Raw genomic sequence first — 17,129 nt, 5'->3', positions numbered from 1 at the left:
GCAGGGCTCTCTCTACATAGGCGGCTGCCTGAGGACACGCTCCTACAAGGGAGCGATTCATCTAGAATGGGGGGTGGAGGCGCTGGAACTTCATAGGAGAATTTGCTGGCCCGAGAGCGTTAAAGTCACGATTCTTTCCCTAAATGTGGCAGCTTGGTGTTTAGCATCAGGCTGACCATCCAACAAAAGGCTGCACAGGCCGTCTACAAAGAAAGAACAAGCCAAAAGCGAGAACTTGATGTGAGAGTATTCAATTCATTCAATGCATTTTGCTGTAATCACCAAATGCCATTCCACACAAGAAAAAGGGTCAATTAAGCTTTTACCAAAAGCACCAAAACATTAAAATGTATGTACAGAGTAGTCCGTATACGTGACATGATTGAAATTAAAGCTTTGTTACACCTATATTTTAGTTAGCCATCATACAATGTGATAATTTCTCATAACTCTGCAAATGGATGAAAAACTGTATTGTGGATGCCTCAAATGCAATTCTTTGAAACAAACAGTCAGCAATTATATTTTATAGTACTTATATAGTCTATTTTACACAGCCTTCTGTGATTTAGTCATTGTGAAAAGACATTTCACAATCAGACTTAATTTGATTTTAGGCTAAATATCATGTAATTTGGAGCTCCAACCCTTCTACGTTATGTAGCCATTTTAATTGCGCATTTAAATACTTTAATTCTAACAAAGTATCTCAATACATATATTTAAACGATTATGTAAAACTCAAATGATTCAGTTTGGGAGTAAAGTACACAAACGTACAATGTTATCCGCTAGACATCACAACATGCTGTTATTCATGCTTGTATTGTCCTTTAAGTGTCAATTAGCTTGAAACCACCTTTAAATGACGAATCTGAATGACATCAGCCGGTACAGAAATGAAAGAAAGTACACAAGCCCAGCAGCAGTCAAAGGACGGGTGGTCATTACAGACCAATCTCTTTTGTAATTCCATGACAGTCTGTAGAGGCGTTAGGGCACCAGCATTTCGGCTGCAGGGCCGCAAAGGCCTCATTTCCATCTCTATAGGCCCCTTAATGTTTGCCCACACATTGATAAAAGAGGGTCCCATCAGATGTAAGGCGGCACCAGAGTGGGTACAGATTGGTGGGTGGGTGACAACCCTCAACATTGTGAGGTCCTAAAAGAATAAAAGGGGTTAAAACACGCAGGAAGGGACAATTACAAGTTTCAAACAAAGGCGAGCAGGCTTAGCCGAAATGGTCACATGACTCAACAATGGAAAAAGTTCTGGTTTCCTCCACTGATTTTGAGCTCCAAACACTTTTTTTCTCGGCGAGAGGTTCTTAGAGCACGACCTGATTAAGTATTTAATGTTTACCACTAACAAAAGAGCCAGATTAGCAGAACTGAGGAGAACTTTTCCTGTCTGCTTTCCTCTGGCAAAGATTGAAACCATTTACTTCACTAGTTCTGATGAACAATTCCCTAAATGTAGCACAATAGTTATCATAATTATGAGAACCTGAAAAAACATCCAGTGTCCACCGTTTCCTGTTCTGCAGAGGTTTAACAGACTCACACACAGCCTTGTGGGAAAGGCCATTTCCTTAGCAAGCCATGAAACACGCGGCTGAATCACAAACACAGACGTGCGGCTCAAAAGTGACCAATCATCTTCCCGACATCATCAGGCGAGGATTTAAATGAAGTAACACCTGAAATCTGGGAACAAACCTATGGTGATCTAAAAGCCAGAACAACACAAAAGTGCAACAAATCTTGTGAGATTAATAAAGTTTTCTACAAGCAAAACAATGTAAAAGTGTAACAAATCTTTTTTCTACAGGATTGTCAATTTCTTTGTAACTTTCTTTAGAACTTATCAGCAGCCCAATGACCTTGTTCAAAGATTATGGCGAAATGAGCGCAATCTTGGAGAAGACATTACAGGGACACTACCCACTTTATGACTAGTTACGCAACATTGATTGAGACAAAACAGACGTTTTGCACATCAAACACCACGGGCGCATGAAGGACCTTTCATTCAAATGAGGAGGTTTTAAACTTTTGAGCTTGATGTGCTGAAGATTATGACTGTCTGTAAATATCTGCATGAGTTTAAAAAGATTTATGTAATTCCTAAACTCATCAATTTCAACTTGCACAACCACAAAATACAGGCTAGTAGTAACCATATCCCGCGAGGATGAGCAAAGCAGCCATTTTGTCAGAGCTCTGACGTGCATTTTGTAAAGTCTGCACTTTCATACGGACCCTTGATCTGATCTTTCCATGAGCCAATCAACAGCCTGGTTATCTTCTTTGCTCTCTGATTAAGTTTATTATTGCCTCTGCTCTACTTTTCCGCAAGCACTTGGTAACAAAGTTCACAAGTGGAGTCCTAACTCCCTGGTTAATGATAACACTCCTTGGACAGACAAGTTTTGTGAGATGCTCCGGATAGATGGAAACTAGATGAAGGAAGTAGATGTGTCCACATGGTTTTCTGATGACTAACTCGAATAAAGATGCTTTAAAATGTGGAAGTTACCACTCATCCGCTCTTATAAGCTCATTGACAGGCACAGACAGGTCAGGTTATACTGCATTCACACAAACAGTTGTTTGAAATCCAACCAGCTATTGCCCAGGAGAAAAATTATGCCAATAGTTGGGCCCTATGAAACCCATTTGATTTTTTCTGCATTCTGTTTTTTTTTCTTTTTTTCCTAGACTTGTGTATTAATGGTTAAATTACATTTTTTTAACAGAAATTTATTAAAAGTAAAAATGGCCCTATGAAATGTTTTACTTTTTTAGTTTTATTTTATTTATTTATTACCAAATACTGTGTTTTCCATTATTTTTCTGGATTCCATTTTAATGGTTTCATTAAATTGTAATAATCAAAGGCATCTCTAATTAATTTATTTCATAAAAATGATTTATTAATTATTTTATTTATTTCTTTTTTTTCCAGAAACACTGTGTTGTGTATTTACATTTTTCTGCTAAGTATATTCTGTTTTTTGTTTTGTTTTTCCTGGTAAATATTCCCTAAAAAATAATGTTTTAATAAGTATTATTAGTATTAACACTATCATTACATTAAGTAATATATTTGTCACAGTTTGTTCAAGTTAAGCAAACTTTTATTTTGACAGGTTGCTGTGAAGACCTTTAAGTTTCTGTTTGCATATAATATGACAATAGTTTTTCTCAAAAGAAATGGTAAAATTCTTATGAAGTGCAGTTCTAGAGATTATGTTCATGTTTATGTACTCATATATTGAGGCGGCAAGTGTCACATGTGCTTCAGTACATGACACACAGAACACAGGATTCATATTTAAATGGTATTTTGTGGCTTAATATTCACAGACACTAGTCCATATTGTGTTTTCATTTAACTGTACTGAACTACTTTTGATTTATCAGTCCAAAATTTAGCAGATTCTGTGACATTCCGCGTTATACAGTAAATTCCGTTTTTATGACTGGATTCCATGATTCCATCTGCATTTTCCACATTGTGGAAACCATAGGGCCCTACAATAAGTCTGGTTCACAAATTGTGAGAGATGGTTCCTGGTTTGTTCACTTGGTGAGTGAATCTCATGAAAAACTCAAGAAATGTTTAGGTCATATTTCAGCCCCAAAGCAAAAGAAAGTTAGGCTAATTGAAAGCGAATTGAGAATTAAGCCTAATTTAGGACCACTAAGAATTGCAGAGAATGCTTGATGGTCCTAAAACAGGTTTTTGTTTCCCTTTTCAAAATATATTGTCTTATTTTTGGTGTGAAATTCATTCAAGTAGATACTAACTTTTACATTCTTGATTTGCCTTCATGGTTTTTAACACGTCTTCTGGGTGGGTCCCTCAGAAATATCCAAGCGTGTAGGCTTACTGTGAAATAGGTGTTGAAGGAGGGCAGCGTTTCTGTCTGCTCATTGTGTACACAGCCCCTGATGGGAAAGGCCAGGTTTCAGGAGAAGAAAGAACCCTGCTCGCTGTCTTTTGTGGCGTCTCCTCAGGGGCGCGTCAGCAGAGCCTGCCCCATTGACTCCTTGTTTCCCATGGGAGCTAGACGGTGTACCATTAACCCCAGACCGGCGAGGCAGACACACCTTTACCTTTCACCTGACCATTCGAATTCGCAGCCCAAAATTGGGCTTGAGCGTCCTAGACCTCTCTAACCCAACCCCCTCGCACATCACGTCAGCCAGCTCCATCACAAAGACGCATTTATTTTGGAAACAGTAGCCAGCATATCAGCATCTCCTATCTTTTCTAATGCTGATGTCCCTAAACAGAAGGAGCGTGGCCTGGTGTTATTTCAAAATGGTTGAGCCGTCATCGAGGAGTGTGATGACTCTGTCGAGGTTTTGAGACAGATTCTGGGAGATTTTTCTGAGTGGACCAGGTGTGGCTTTCAGGAAGAGTTCTTCAGTATCGATGTTTGCTTAATAACACTGACACACATCTTAGTCAGACCGTCCTGACTGGAAACGTCTGGTGGAAATGTTGGTTTCAAAGTCAAATATGACCAACCGTTTTGTCTAAACTTGCGGGTGCAGTTTTAAATGCTGGTGGAGTTTTAAAGCCTCGAGTTCTTCCTCCCTTCCTTGACTTCCCTCACTCCCCGTGTCTCCGCCTCCATCCCAAGTCCAGTAATCTCATCCTCCCTTCCCCCCTGCACTCATAGCAGCTGTGCAAAGGGATGCTCTCAGGTGGAGGCCCATGTGTTTGCACAAGAGGTTGCAAGAAGGTGTGTGTCTAACTTCTTTACGAGCCTGAGGTTCAGCAGGACTAGGGGCATGTGCTCCAGTCTCTGTGGATATGAGGTGTGTCCTGTGTTTGCAGAACAAACAACAGTACCTTTTCAGTTCATGAGCGGAGATGGCAGGACATTGTGTGTGTGTGTGTGGGTGTGGATGCGGATGGGTATGTGTACAGTTCGGTTTTGAAGAAGGGGGTGACCGGGAAGGTTGTTATGCACTTGAATTATCTGTTTCTTCTTATGCATCACTGCATAAACAGCTACAGGGAAGCTTGATTACTTGAGTTCAACATGGAGGGACTTCAAATTAGAACCAGGGATGGACTGAAAACAAAGCACAACTTTCAATACAACACATGGCACTGCACTTTTGTGAAAAAAGTGCAAAACTCACTGCTATGCCAGAGTGTTGTTATGAGATGGCTAGTCGTGATGCACTGAAATGATTTACTGAAACCAAAAAGTTTTAATTTTGCCAAAAAATTAAAATAATGTTTGGGTAATTGAGTAATAGGGTCATTTGAATAACTGTAGTGCATTCAGTCAAAATGCATCTTCAGAAAAGTGCTAATTAAATACAGATTTTGACCCTTCAAAACCATTTCAAACTAACCTTTTTTTTTTTGCCATTTCAGCCACAAAATTTAGGTGCATTACTAGGTGTTTTAGGTTTTTACTCATGTTACTGTCAGCTAATAATTCCACATTTCACGTCACAAGATTTAAATCAGGGGGTTTTAAACCAGGGCTAAACAAGGGTAAAAAAAAGTGTGTGTGTGTGTGGGGGTAACTTGATAAAAAAAAAAAAAATGAACATGTTAGCTTAAGATATTGATTTTAATGTTTAACAGTAACACAAACATATAAAGAATGTATCTGCTTGTGAAGTCAGACATCACACGTCAGTTTCTCTCATTTCTGTAATCCTGTGTAAAAATAAAATAAAAAAACTGCTCATATTTTGCAAAACATTTTATATTTGTATTATTTACTTTAGTACAATGACAATATAAACTAACATTTAATATTGTCTTAATGATAATCACACTCAATATTCATCTTCCACAGTGTAAAGGAGCAACACAAAAATGACACAAAGACCATAAACAGATCTGCTCGACATGTCATGTTTGCCGAGTTGCATCCCAGGATTACATCTTTTCCCAGCATGCACTGCCAGGTAACATGTCATTAGGGCAGCTCATCCTTGTGGTCTATATTTGTTACTCGTCGAGTGGCAGGGTGGCAGACCAGCTGAGCAGACGGGAGCAAACAACCACCTCTTGGCTTTCGATTAGCGCCTGACATAAGAACACCAGATTTGCGCTGTTTACTCAAAGGCCTGTCTGCACGTCCTCAAATGTGTCAGACGCAGAACATGCGACGAAGCTACCCTTTTTGGGACACACGGCGTCCCGACTCCAGCTCAAGATGCCGATTAGTGCAACTGTATCATTTACATGCTCACTTCCTCACACATAATCAGACAGAAACTGGTTGTGCGATGCTGCTGGCCTCTTTTTTTCTTTCTGCAACCACTCGCGTCTTGTCTGTTCCACCCTTTCTTCCCTCCCTCCCTCTTTTTCTCTCTCAGCCAGCTCCACTAAGCAACAAGTGCTGCCTGTGAGTACCACCCTTCCCCCTCGTCCCAGCCTCCAGAAGCTATCGCAAATCCTGCGAGCAACTGCCAGCTGACAAAACTGTTTAGTCAGCAAGAGAGAGGCAGGCAGGCAGGGAGGGAGAGAGAGAGAGCGAGCTTCAGGCTTGAGAGAGCAAACGAGAGCCGAGACAGAAAACGAGCTGTACATCAGTCGGCCTACACTTCGGATTTAGTTTAAACACTTATCTTGAGGAAACAACAAGAGAAAAAGTTATAAAACGGGGCCAGTGCTGTCAAAGCCACTAGTAAAAAAAGGCTCATCTTACTTAGCATTTTTCTCTTGTTTCTAGTAAAAATATCTAAAAATTAAATTAAGATGCATTTACTAGATAAGCAAAATGACGTAAGATATTTAGTCTTGTTTCCAAGGGAAAAACCAAATTAATGCAATTAAAATTATCTGCCAGTGGAGTAAGTAGCCTAAAATAAACTTGTTTTAAGAATATTTTACTTTCCCCACTGGCAGATAATTTTACTTGTTTTGCACTCAAATTAGACTAAATATTTTACGACATTTGGCTCATCTAGTAAATGCATCTTAATTTAAGATTTTTTTGATATTTTGGCTAGAAACAAGACAAAAACACCAAGTAAGATAAGCCTTTTTTTTGCAGTGTATCCGTCGAGCTGTCTGAATCTCAGAGAGGGAAAACAGCCGTGCGACTAACTCGCTATTGTTCGAACACTTCCTTCATCTCTTCCCCCTCCACCTCAGAGAAGAGGCAAGTTTCACTTCCTGTCTTTCCTCTCATCTCCTCTTCTCAGCTTGCTAGAGCTCCATTTTTTTCCTTCCCTGCCCTGTCCTCTCCTCCATTGTGACATTCTTTCACATCGGTGATAGCCGTTGGGTTAGACTTTGAACTCTTAGCAAATACCGACATTATTTGCTGGTTGGAGCGGCTCGGGGGAGAAGTGGGGAAAGGTGATAAGATGGGCCGCAGTAACAGGGCTTCAGAGGTGTTCATTGAGCCTTATGGCCCATTAGCCTGATGACTAGTTAACATGGCAGATGATTGGGTCAGTGCTCTGATGAAAGGTTCTTAACAATCCTGCAGTGTTTAAAAGCATGATAAACAACCACTTAAATTAAGCTTTTCGATAAAAGCTATTGAACAATAAATCTAGATTCAAATTAGACTTACAAAACACATTAGCCTCATTCAGACTGTCAGCGCAAATCCGTTTTTGTGCATATCCGACTGGAATCCGATCTAGATGTTTGACTGTCCACAGTGTATTGCAACTGTTCATATTCGATTTGCATGTCAAGAAGCATTCTTCTTTTTATGTAATGTGTGTTGGTTTCTATGGCAATGCCATTCCGTTGTTATGCCTGCGCTAAAAACAACAATACAGTTTGCAAAACAGATTAACTGCATCCCAAATGATGCACTATGCACGTATGTACTCAACCATGTAGTGTATGAATTTTATAAGGTTATTTTTGTCATTAATAACCCCTCCCCCTTCGTGACGTAATTAAAGCTACGATAGTTGAGTTCAGTCCAACTTCGTTTCCACACTTATTTTCGAATACTTACTTTAGTGCATCATCCAGGTATTTAAAGTGTACTTTTTTTCTTTGGAATTTTCAATGTGAACACACTATTTATACTACACGATATCATACAATAGTGCATAAGTAAGCGATTTGGGACATACCTATTGTCTTACGACATGACAACATGATGCTGTTGCGCTGTATTATATTTCGTCTTATGAGGCATCGGCAGAAGTATATACTAGCAGTATATTGTCTTTTTCTGCTTGACTTGCACTTCGCAACAACACAAGCTTGTTCTGCAAAGACATTCAGCATGTTTTCTACAAAAACGTCTGACGACAATTTTGACATTTGATGCTTACATTTTATCCAAAGCAACTTCCAAATGATTCATATGCTTGCCTTAGCAAATAGATCAAGTCATTTATTAGATCAGTAAAGCATCACAGTTGTTCTAAACTAAATCTATTGCAACTGCTAGTTCTTCAGCAGCTTCACTGTTTCTGAACCAAACGTGTTTTTCATGTTTTCACAGCCAAAGATAAATGCTGCCTGTGTGGGCCATGACAACTCCTGCAATCGCAGAGAGGATTGGTTAAATTTTTGAGGTTAAGCCTTCAATCCCATATATGACACATCTAGGCTGTTAACAATGAGCCACGGTGAGGAGGAGGCAGAGCAGCATTCATGAAATGTCTGCATTCTTCTTACTGCATTAACAAACAGTAAGCAATGAGGGACTTCAAGCAGGACAACCACAAATATAGCTGAGTCTAAAGTGTCAGCACCCAACACTATTCTAGTACAGACCTCCAGACAGAAGCACGCTTGTGTCACTCTGAAATAAACCACTTGTTTTAATAAAACACCAGTTAATCTGTGTGCTAATAAAATCAACAAGCCCCTACAACAATTAAACCCACAACTCTGTCTCTCTAATTTCTGCCATTCTTGAATGAGATGGTCTATTTGAATATCGAGTTCTTTTGTGTGACCTTAATTACAACAGAGTCCTAATATTTATGGATAAACGCCCAATTTGTGGAAACAACTACAAATACACCTTAGGGCTCTTTCTCCATCCAAGCTGTTCCCCCGCTGTGTTCCTGTCTCCGCAATACGCCTCACGGAGGGATGGAATATAATCTTATCTAAAAAAGGCAGGCTAAATATAGCTTGGGAGCCAAAGGGCCAACCCATCATGCCCTAGGGCCAAAAGCAGGTCCCTCTCCATCAGGGTGCACATTTGCAAGGTCTCATTTAGACTTCAATAGCATTAGTAACCAATAAAACCACTAAAATGTGCAGCAAAACATCTTGAATGAATGGATGAAGAATGCATAAACCAGGTCCAGCTGCCTAACATTAGTACCTAAAAAGGTATAACAAGATTTGATATTTCAGATGCACCTTATGCAATTGAATCTGGGATCAATTATTTACAAGGCATTTCACGTAGTATGGTCAATCGAAGATAGAAAATCAAATAAAATGAAATGTAAATCTGAGAAAGTGAGTGATGCAAAGCAGAGCTGTAAAGTGTTTATCATTTGGCAGACACAACCGAGGCCTGCTGTGTAGGTATCTTGGGAATTACTATAATGAATTTAGATAATGTCAATACCCAGGACACTCACTGAGACCCGAGGGAGGGTGATATACTTTTAATTAGCACTAGAAAAAAACCCGAGAGGGACTGGACACCAGATTTTCAAGTGTTTGAGAATGTATGAACAATGCATACAGTATGAAACATCTAAATGCATTTAAAAACACCAAATGCAAAAAAATAAATAAATCACATTGGGACAGTATGCATTGGTTACTATTCACTGTAGCTAAAATAGAATCTGAAAACTTCCCTAACAGTTCAGCATCAGTATCTGTTTCCTTTGGGGTTTACTTCACTACATACCACATGTAAAAACACTAGACACTTCATAAACTCCATTAGCACAGCTCAAAGAGCAAAAAATGTGTGTTTGTATGACTGCATGCTTTTGAATCTCTAGAATGTGCCTTTAAAAATAAAAATGAGAGCGAACTTTCCTATTAGCCTTAGCCAAAGAGGAAACAAACAAAGCTACATGGAAACATCCTCCTTCTTTAGCCACAACATCATCAAGCTGATCCTTTAAGACAGGCTGCAAGGCCTCCGTATGGTCCTACTCATAACATGTCCGGTCTCTGCCAAACTTCAACATCATTGATTTGAGAGAAAAGCACGGAAAATGTGCTCAGTGGTCCAGCTAAATACATCAGGTGGGGCTTTTATTTTAAGGGATCGCATAAGATCTTATATTTAGAGATGGAGAGAGGCATGATGTCCGTATAGTGATAGTGCATTGCTGCAGTTCGAGACTCTGCTCGTCTCCAGTGTTGAATTTCGTAATGGAATGTGAACTGCTCATCCAGATCAATCCTCTCCACCCTGCCTTTAAAAAAAAAAGGCAAGAGGAAGCTTCTTCATTTGCCACGACCCCAAAACTAGTTTTGGTCATCTAATGTGATTGGTTGAGCAGTACTGGGACTTTGCATTACTTGAACCAGTCCACTCCAGGCTAGAGTATGTAAGCGGTGGCAAGTGGAAGTGGAGCGTGGAATGAGTTTTTTCAAAGTCAGAGATGTTTCAGTGGAGGCGTGCACAATGGAAAACCTGGAGCGGAGCTGGAGACAAGAGATTAAAGAAAGCTCTGTTGCTCCGTGTCACTCACAATATGCTGTTCCAGACAGTCTTTTCGTTTGCGTGTTACTTGGTGACACTCAAAACTAGATGCTTCGGATTAATGTTGGCACTATTGCTGCCTTCGTTCCTTTGAATACTGAGTTTGCTATTACGACATATCACAAAAATTCAAGAAGGATACAGAACCTAAAAGTAGTCTAAAAACAAAAAGAAAGAATTATATCGTGAACAATAAACCTAAATAACTATATTCATTTCTACCAACTTATTTATCTACGGTACCTCAACTAAATGTGAAGAAACTGTGAAAGTGTGATAAACACCATTCGCTTCAGACTTGCTTTCTGCTTACTGATCTCTATATATAGATTATAGATACATTATGATATTATCTATACACTTCCACAATGTCAAATCAACATGTATGGAAGGCATTTTCTGCCAAAATTAAAATTAAATCATTTAATTTAATTTTCAATCTTTGCACATATTTTGCGTATAGTTTTCTATAATGAAAATGTTAATCTGGTTTTCATTTTTTAGAATTAAATTGATTTATTTAAAATTGGCAGAAAACGCCTTCCATAAACATGCACCTTCCAACATCACAACTTCATCTAGAATTCTGAGGTTCACACATGTAAATACAGCTTGTCTTCAGACATTATGATAATTTTTATACATAAAGGACACAAAAAAACAAACTTATTTGTCTGAAATGTACGTTAAGTCACTTGATATTGGTCATGCAATATGATGCATAAGCAATGCTGTTGCAGTATTTTATCGATGATTCCCAGAGGCCTTGTGCCTACCCTTGTTTAAATACTAATAAGCAAGATACTTTCGACTACATAACCACAGGAAAAGCATCTCAAAAGCATACAGACACCGTGGTGGAGGATGCACAAAATGTGGCGAGTGAATTTGCCACGTTTACCTTCGTCTCTCCTAAGTTTCTGCTTCACCGAGGAGGGGCGGAAAAGAGACGGAACACAAATGCCTAGCAACCATTATCTAATCCATCATCCATTCCTTCAGTTCGCAACGACAAAGTTTTTAATGAAACTTACAGAAACACTTTCCAGAAACAACATATAAACGACCTATCGTCTTTACGTTGACGATTTACATCTTAACAAGTCCTAAACCTGCGATTAAACAATGTGACAGAATCACAAAACGCTTTCGTCGATAAAACCAACCGACGTTACTTTACTCAAATTACCTCAGCAACTACCTGAACGGTTTCGCGATCAAAAATAGGCCACCCTTAAAGAGATAAACAAACTTTGTGACGCAACAGGTTGTTGTCGAACTAAACCAAACGAACAAAAAAGCAAACAAAACTAACTATACACATAAAAAACGACGGTTTCGATAGTCGATAGCGATCGAAGCGTGGCGATCAAAGTGATGCTCCGCGGCGCGTTAGCTTAACGCTAGCTAACAGCAGCAGACTTTGAACCCCATCACCGCTTGAAACAACTTCCATACAGCTTTAAAAAGTTAGTAAAGATAACCACAAAGTTGTGTGCGCACAAACACGCCGATGTCTTAAAGAAACGGCGTTGTTTGGAGCAGGTTTGGGCATCAGGTCTCTCCTCGCACAACGAGGAAGCTGAAGTTGGAAAAAAAAGTGTCCTCTTACTCCGCATTAACTTTCCTACTGACTCCAACGCGAAGTTACGCCAAAACACCTCAAATAAACGCACAAAACCAAAACAACAGGCCTAAGAGAGAGTGTTTAGGAGAGCCGAGTAACTTACGTTTGACTTTGTTGGGGTTGGGTTGCTTTCGCCGAGACATGATGATGATGGTGATGATGAGCTGAGGAGAGAGAGAAAGAAAAAAAAAACAGAAAGAAGCTGCAAAAGTTGTTCCGGAGAGGAATCAAAATGGCGTTTGTAAAAGATGTGCAAAGTTCGTCAACTTTGCGTTAGAGTTCCCCACTCTCCCAAATTCCCCCCACGCCGAGATGCTTTAGGGAGGAGAGAGGAAAACGCTTATTTCGTTTTCCTCCCACTGCGTCTCTCTCTCTCTCCTCTAAAGCTGATAAGTAAGGCGGAGTATCACGTGTTGCTCCTGCTCTAGTCTCCAAGGGGACGTGTGTTACTGAAGCTGCAGCCACACACAAGCATCCCACACACTAAAACTTCGCATGCGCTTTCACAAATACTTCGAAAGCAACAGTAAACACACATAAAAGTGCATCTTATCTGTATTAACAGTATGTCATGTGGGTTGGAAGACGCAGGAAAGTAGTTTTTCAACACATAAAAAATATGCAAAGTAATTAACAAAAAACAACAATGGGATGAAAATGAAGTTAGACAGACAAAAAAGGAAATGTAAATATTAATAGTAGTAGATGTAAATCTAGGCAAACTACCTGTATTGACATTCTCCCATATGGTTAGGAAGGTTCACAAAAATAATTCAATAATCAGTAATTAAAATATTATAATATTAAGAAAAGTAAATAAAATACTATTATTATTATTAAAAATCAAATGAAAATAATAGTCAATAATAAAATATGGTAAGTAAAATATTAACAATTAATTACTATTATTATTATTAAATAAAATGAAAAACAATAGTTAATCTTGGCAAATTATATTTATCTGTATTAACATTATTAATAAAATATAAACAATGCAAATTATTATTTTTGTTGTTATTGATATAAAATCAAAATGAAGATTTTTTTAAAATTAACAATAATTCATTACATGACAACATTAATTAAAAACTATAAATAAATAAGATATAAAGAATGCACATTAGCATTTTTAGATGCACTTGTATAAGTTCAGTGTTTTATTGGTATGACAAATATTTGTACTTTAACAACAAAAAAAATAGTAATAATATATATATATATATATATACACAGTAAATTAAAAATGAAAAATAAAAGAACACATTTAAAGAATTGAAGTTAGTGATAAAGGTGCAAAGAAAATTACATTAATAAAACTTCTGGCATGCAACAGGTTGTACTGAGAAATAAATGTCAGTTAGCTTCAGATGGCAAAAGAGATATTGCATGATTATTGAATTTTGCAGGGTTTTATGAACTGTAAGGTTTGGTCTGTTGTCAGTGGTTAAAGCTGTGAATTCCTCGTGGTGCTGATAGCAGGATATTAGACCCTCCCCGTCCAGCTCAGGCTGATTAGACCGGCCAAACCTGCCCCCGCGACACGCAGCAAGCATCTTTCCATTGTGATACTGGATATTATAATTGATCCACTACTTTATCATTCTTCAATTCTGATCAATTACTGCACAAAACTCCAGCTGTGTTTACTGCTCATATAAACAAAAAACACTGCATTTCCATAGTGGCTTTTTTCCCTCTAGTTTTGAATGTATCTGTTAAGGAGGTCTTGTAGTCGCTATATGGGTCAATGAATAACTTGTTTAGGCGGTTTATCATTTCCTCCCAAAGTCTGCATGGCTGTTGAGTGTTCATGCATCTTTGCAGAACACCACCAAAAGTGAAATAACTTTCAAATATGTTAATTAGCAAATTAAAGCAATGGTTCGTTTCTTTCATTATTATGCAAACTACACCTACGGGTTGTACGGCGGGTTTAAAGCACGTTCTGAAAGGCCTACAAATCTACTCAGTGCACAAAGTAAGACAAGATGCAGCGAGACCTCCATCTCCAAACTAGCCGAAACTTGAGCGTGATGTTATTTATTGACCGTTACCTAGGCTTCCAAATGCAACCCTGTTGCTAGGGAACAACCTTTCACAGCAACAAAAGGTTTCCTTTATCCTCTGTGAGCAAGCCTGAAAGAATACCTCAGCAGCGGCGTGGACTGAGGACACTGACTCTGAACCATCCCACACTGCACTGCAGGCCGCTCCATCACAACACACTGCATAATATGTTAGATTAGCTATCAGTGACTCAAAATGCTGCTATTTCCACAGTCTAAAAATGAAAACATCTTATTTAGACCATTAGGGAAACTCCTGGACAAATGACGGATGGCAGGACGAAGCAACATACTAAACTTCTCATGCTAGCGAATTACAAAATATGCTTGATTAAAGAGAATTTTGCACGCCGATTTAGAGCAATAACTGTCCAAATGTGTTACCTGTATTGTAAAACCAACCAATTTAAGGCAGTTCTAAATAAGCACACTGCATGGGTTGCATTTGTCGGTTCCAGCAGACTCTTTAGCTTCTTCAAAGATACGGGTGGTTGGAGAAGAAGTGAAAAAACAGGTTTGCCATGGTGATGGATGATTCTTGGCTAACAGTCGTTTGTCCTGCTGCTCCCTTTATGTTGCTGTTTTTGGTTTCTGTGGGCCTGAGGAATTGATTCAGTTATCTGTTTATTAATAAACAACATTAATGATGTACTGACTAAATATATGATATATTTGTGCATTTATCAGCCATTGAAACTTCTGTGGTTCATCCTCATTGTAACATGGATACAAATAACCTTTGCAAAGTTGTTGATCCTGTTAATATAACAAACTAGTATATTGCATTGGTAAAAATAAAAAGAAGAAGAGCTTATTAAACATAAGCTTACCAGTTAAAATATAGTATAAGAATATTTTACTAACATTCCATTTTATAATTTTGAAAACATTGAGAATGTTAAAAAAAAAAAAACATTAGATGAACATCAAATATAAACTTTTTGTGCTAACAATTTTCTATGAATGTTACTGGAAGTACATTTGTTAGATGTCTAGTGTCTTTAAATGGCTTAAAACTTATTTTTTTTGAACTTTCTAAAGTTGTGCTAATGCTAGATTTGACCACATACAAAAAATAAAAAATAAAATAAATCTTCACTTTGTATTACGAATCAAAACAGCACAGAATAAACTAAATGAATTTCCCAAACCGGGCTATGTTTACATTTTCATTTTCTCAGAAAGTGAACCGTTTACTGAAGTATAACCATGTGATGTATAGCTCAGAATGATTATGCAATGCTTTTTCCGGGCTTTCGTGATGGAAGTTCTGGACTGTATGAAGCGAAATGAGTCAGTAAATGTATTTGAAACAGGGAAGGAGGCAGATCTAAGCTCTGAGGACGAGAGGAGACACTGGGATACGGACACTTCAACCAGACCTGCCTGTTTAATATTTCATGTATACATGTATGTCTCTAGATTATCAGGTCTCATCACTCCAAATGAATGTGATGAATGTATGTGCTGTCATTATGAATGGGCAAAAACTTTGTATTTACTTGTGTTGCTTGCAATTAAATATGGTGTCTGTCTAATATCTTGTGCAATTGAAAAAGTTCAATTTTTCACTTCTTCATTCAGCAAGCCGATATTAACTTTCTATACATTCTTGGGGCAAAATCAAAAAGTCTAAAATAAGAGGACGTGAAGTCGATGCAGTGCAGTTGTTTGATCCTCAGCAGTGCTGTGAGTGTGAGAGGATGGGAGTGAAGCAGAGGAACATGGCGCACAGCGCATTGATCAGAAGAGTTAATGGCGCCATCTACTGGTGACAGTCAGGATTGCGCTGTGTTACATTCACAGCGCAAGACTTCTGTGTGAAAATACTAATATTTAGTGCGTGTGAATTGAAGCAGTGTTATTTTAGCATCACTGAGATACTATAATACTTTGTATTCATATTTTGAATCATTTAATTTTTAGTTTTAATTTTAAAGTTTAAGGTTTTATTAAAAAGTAAAGTAAAAGGTTTTTTATTATAAAGCATTCCAGTTTTTATTTATTTTAAATGTCAGGTTTAGTTGAATTTATATTTAGTTGCATTTTACTACGTCAAGCTAAACTAAATGGAAATGACAAATGTTGCCTTGGAAACTAACTGAATTAAAAAGTTTTATTATTATTATTATTTAATATACTGTAAAGGGATAGTTCACCCAAAAATGAACATATCTGAACATATCATCATTTACAGTTGTTCCAAACCAGTATGAATTTCTTTCTTCTGTTGAATGCAAAATAAAATATTTTGATAACCAAGCAGTTGCTGAATTTCATAGTATATACACAGTATATATATATATATAAGAATTTTGATTTTTGGGTGAACTATCCCTTTAAGCTAATGTTTATTTTATTTAAAGTAATAAAAAATGTATTAGTTTTAGTATTAGTTTTACTGAACTATAATAACCCTGATGTGAAGCGCTGAGAAAAATTACCATTAAACTGTTGATATTTGTAAACATTGTGCATTACATAAACAAATTAAGGCAAAGTGCTACTGACGACAAAGCCTTACAACCTGCTTAAGAATATTTATTTATTTTTTATGTTTAATATTGCTACCCATGCAGCTCAAGCTAATTGTTTAACATTTTGACTATATAAATCAGAGGCTCTCTGGCAGTGGTGTGAGTTTGGGCCGTATACATCCATGCTTTGGCTAATTTCATAGCTGGGCTTTTTAAGTCTCCTAAAAGATAGAATTAAATCATATTTTTGAGAAAATTGCATAGTCAAAATGAACCATAATAAAGATACGGTATGTGATGT

General features: G+C 37.8%; 1 protein-coding gene across 1 annotated transcript in view; it reads right to left on the bottom strand.

The window, feature by feature from the left end:
* Nucleotides 1-12,732, bottom strand: part of rreb1a (ras responsive element binding protein 1a) — a 52,463-nt gene extending 39,731 nt beyond the window's left edge. Inside the window, 1 exon segment of the mRNA XM_058766114.1 lies at nucleotides 12,389-12,732. Coding sequence (XP_058622097.1) covers nucleotides 12,389-12,428 — 40 coding nt within the window. The 5' untranslated portion in view covers nucleotides 12,429-12,732.
* Nucleotides 12,733-17,129: the final 4,397 nt, after the last annotated feature.

The sequence above is a fragment of the Onychostoma macrolepis genome, chromosome 24 (assembly GCF_012432095.1).
Source record: "Onychostoma macrolepis isolate SWU-2019 chromosome 24, ASM1243209v1, whole genome shotgun sequence".
Taxonomy (NCBI): domain Eukaryota; kingdom Metazoa; phylum Chordata; class Actinopteri; order Cypriniformes; family Cyprinidae; genus Onychostoma; species Onychostoma macrolepis.
The sequence above is the reverse complement of the archived record's forward strand: the minus strand, read 5'-3'. Positions and strand labels throughout refer to the sequence as shown.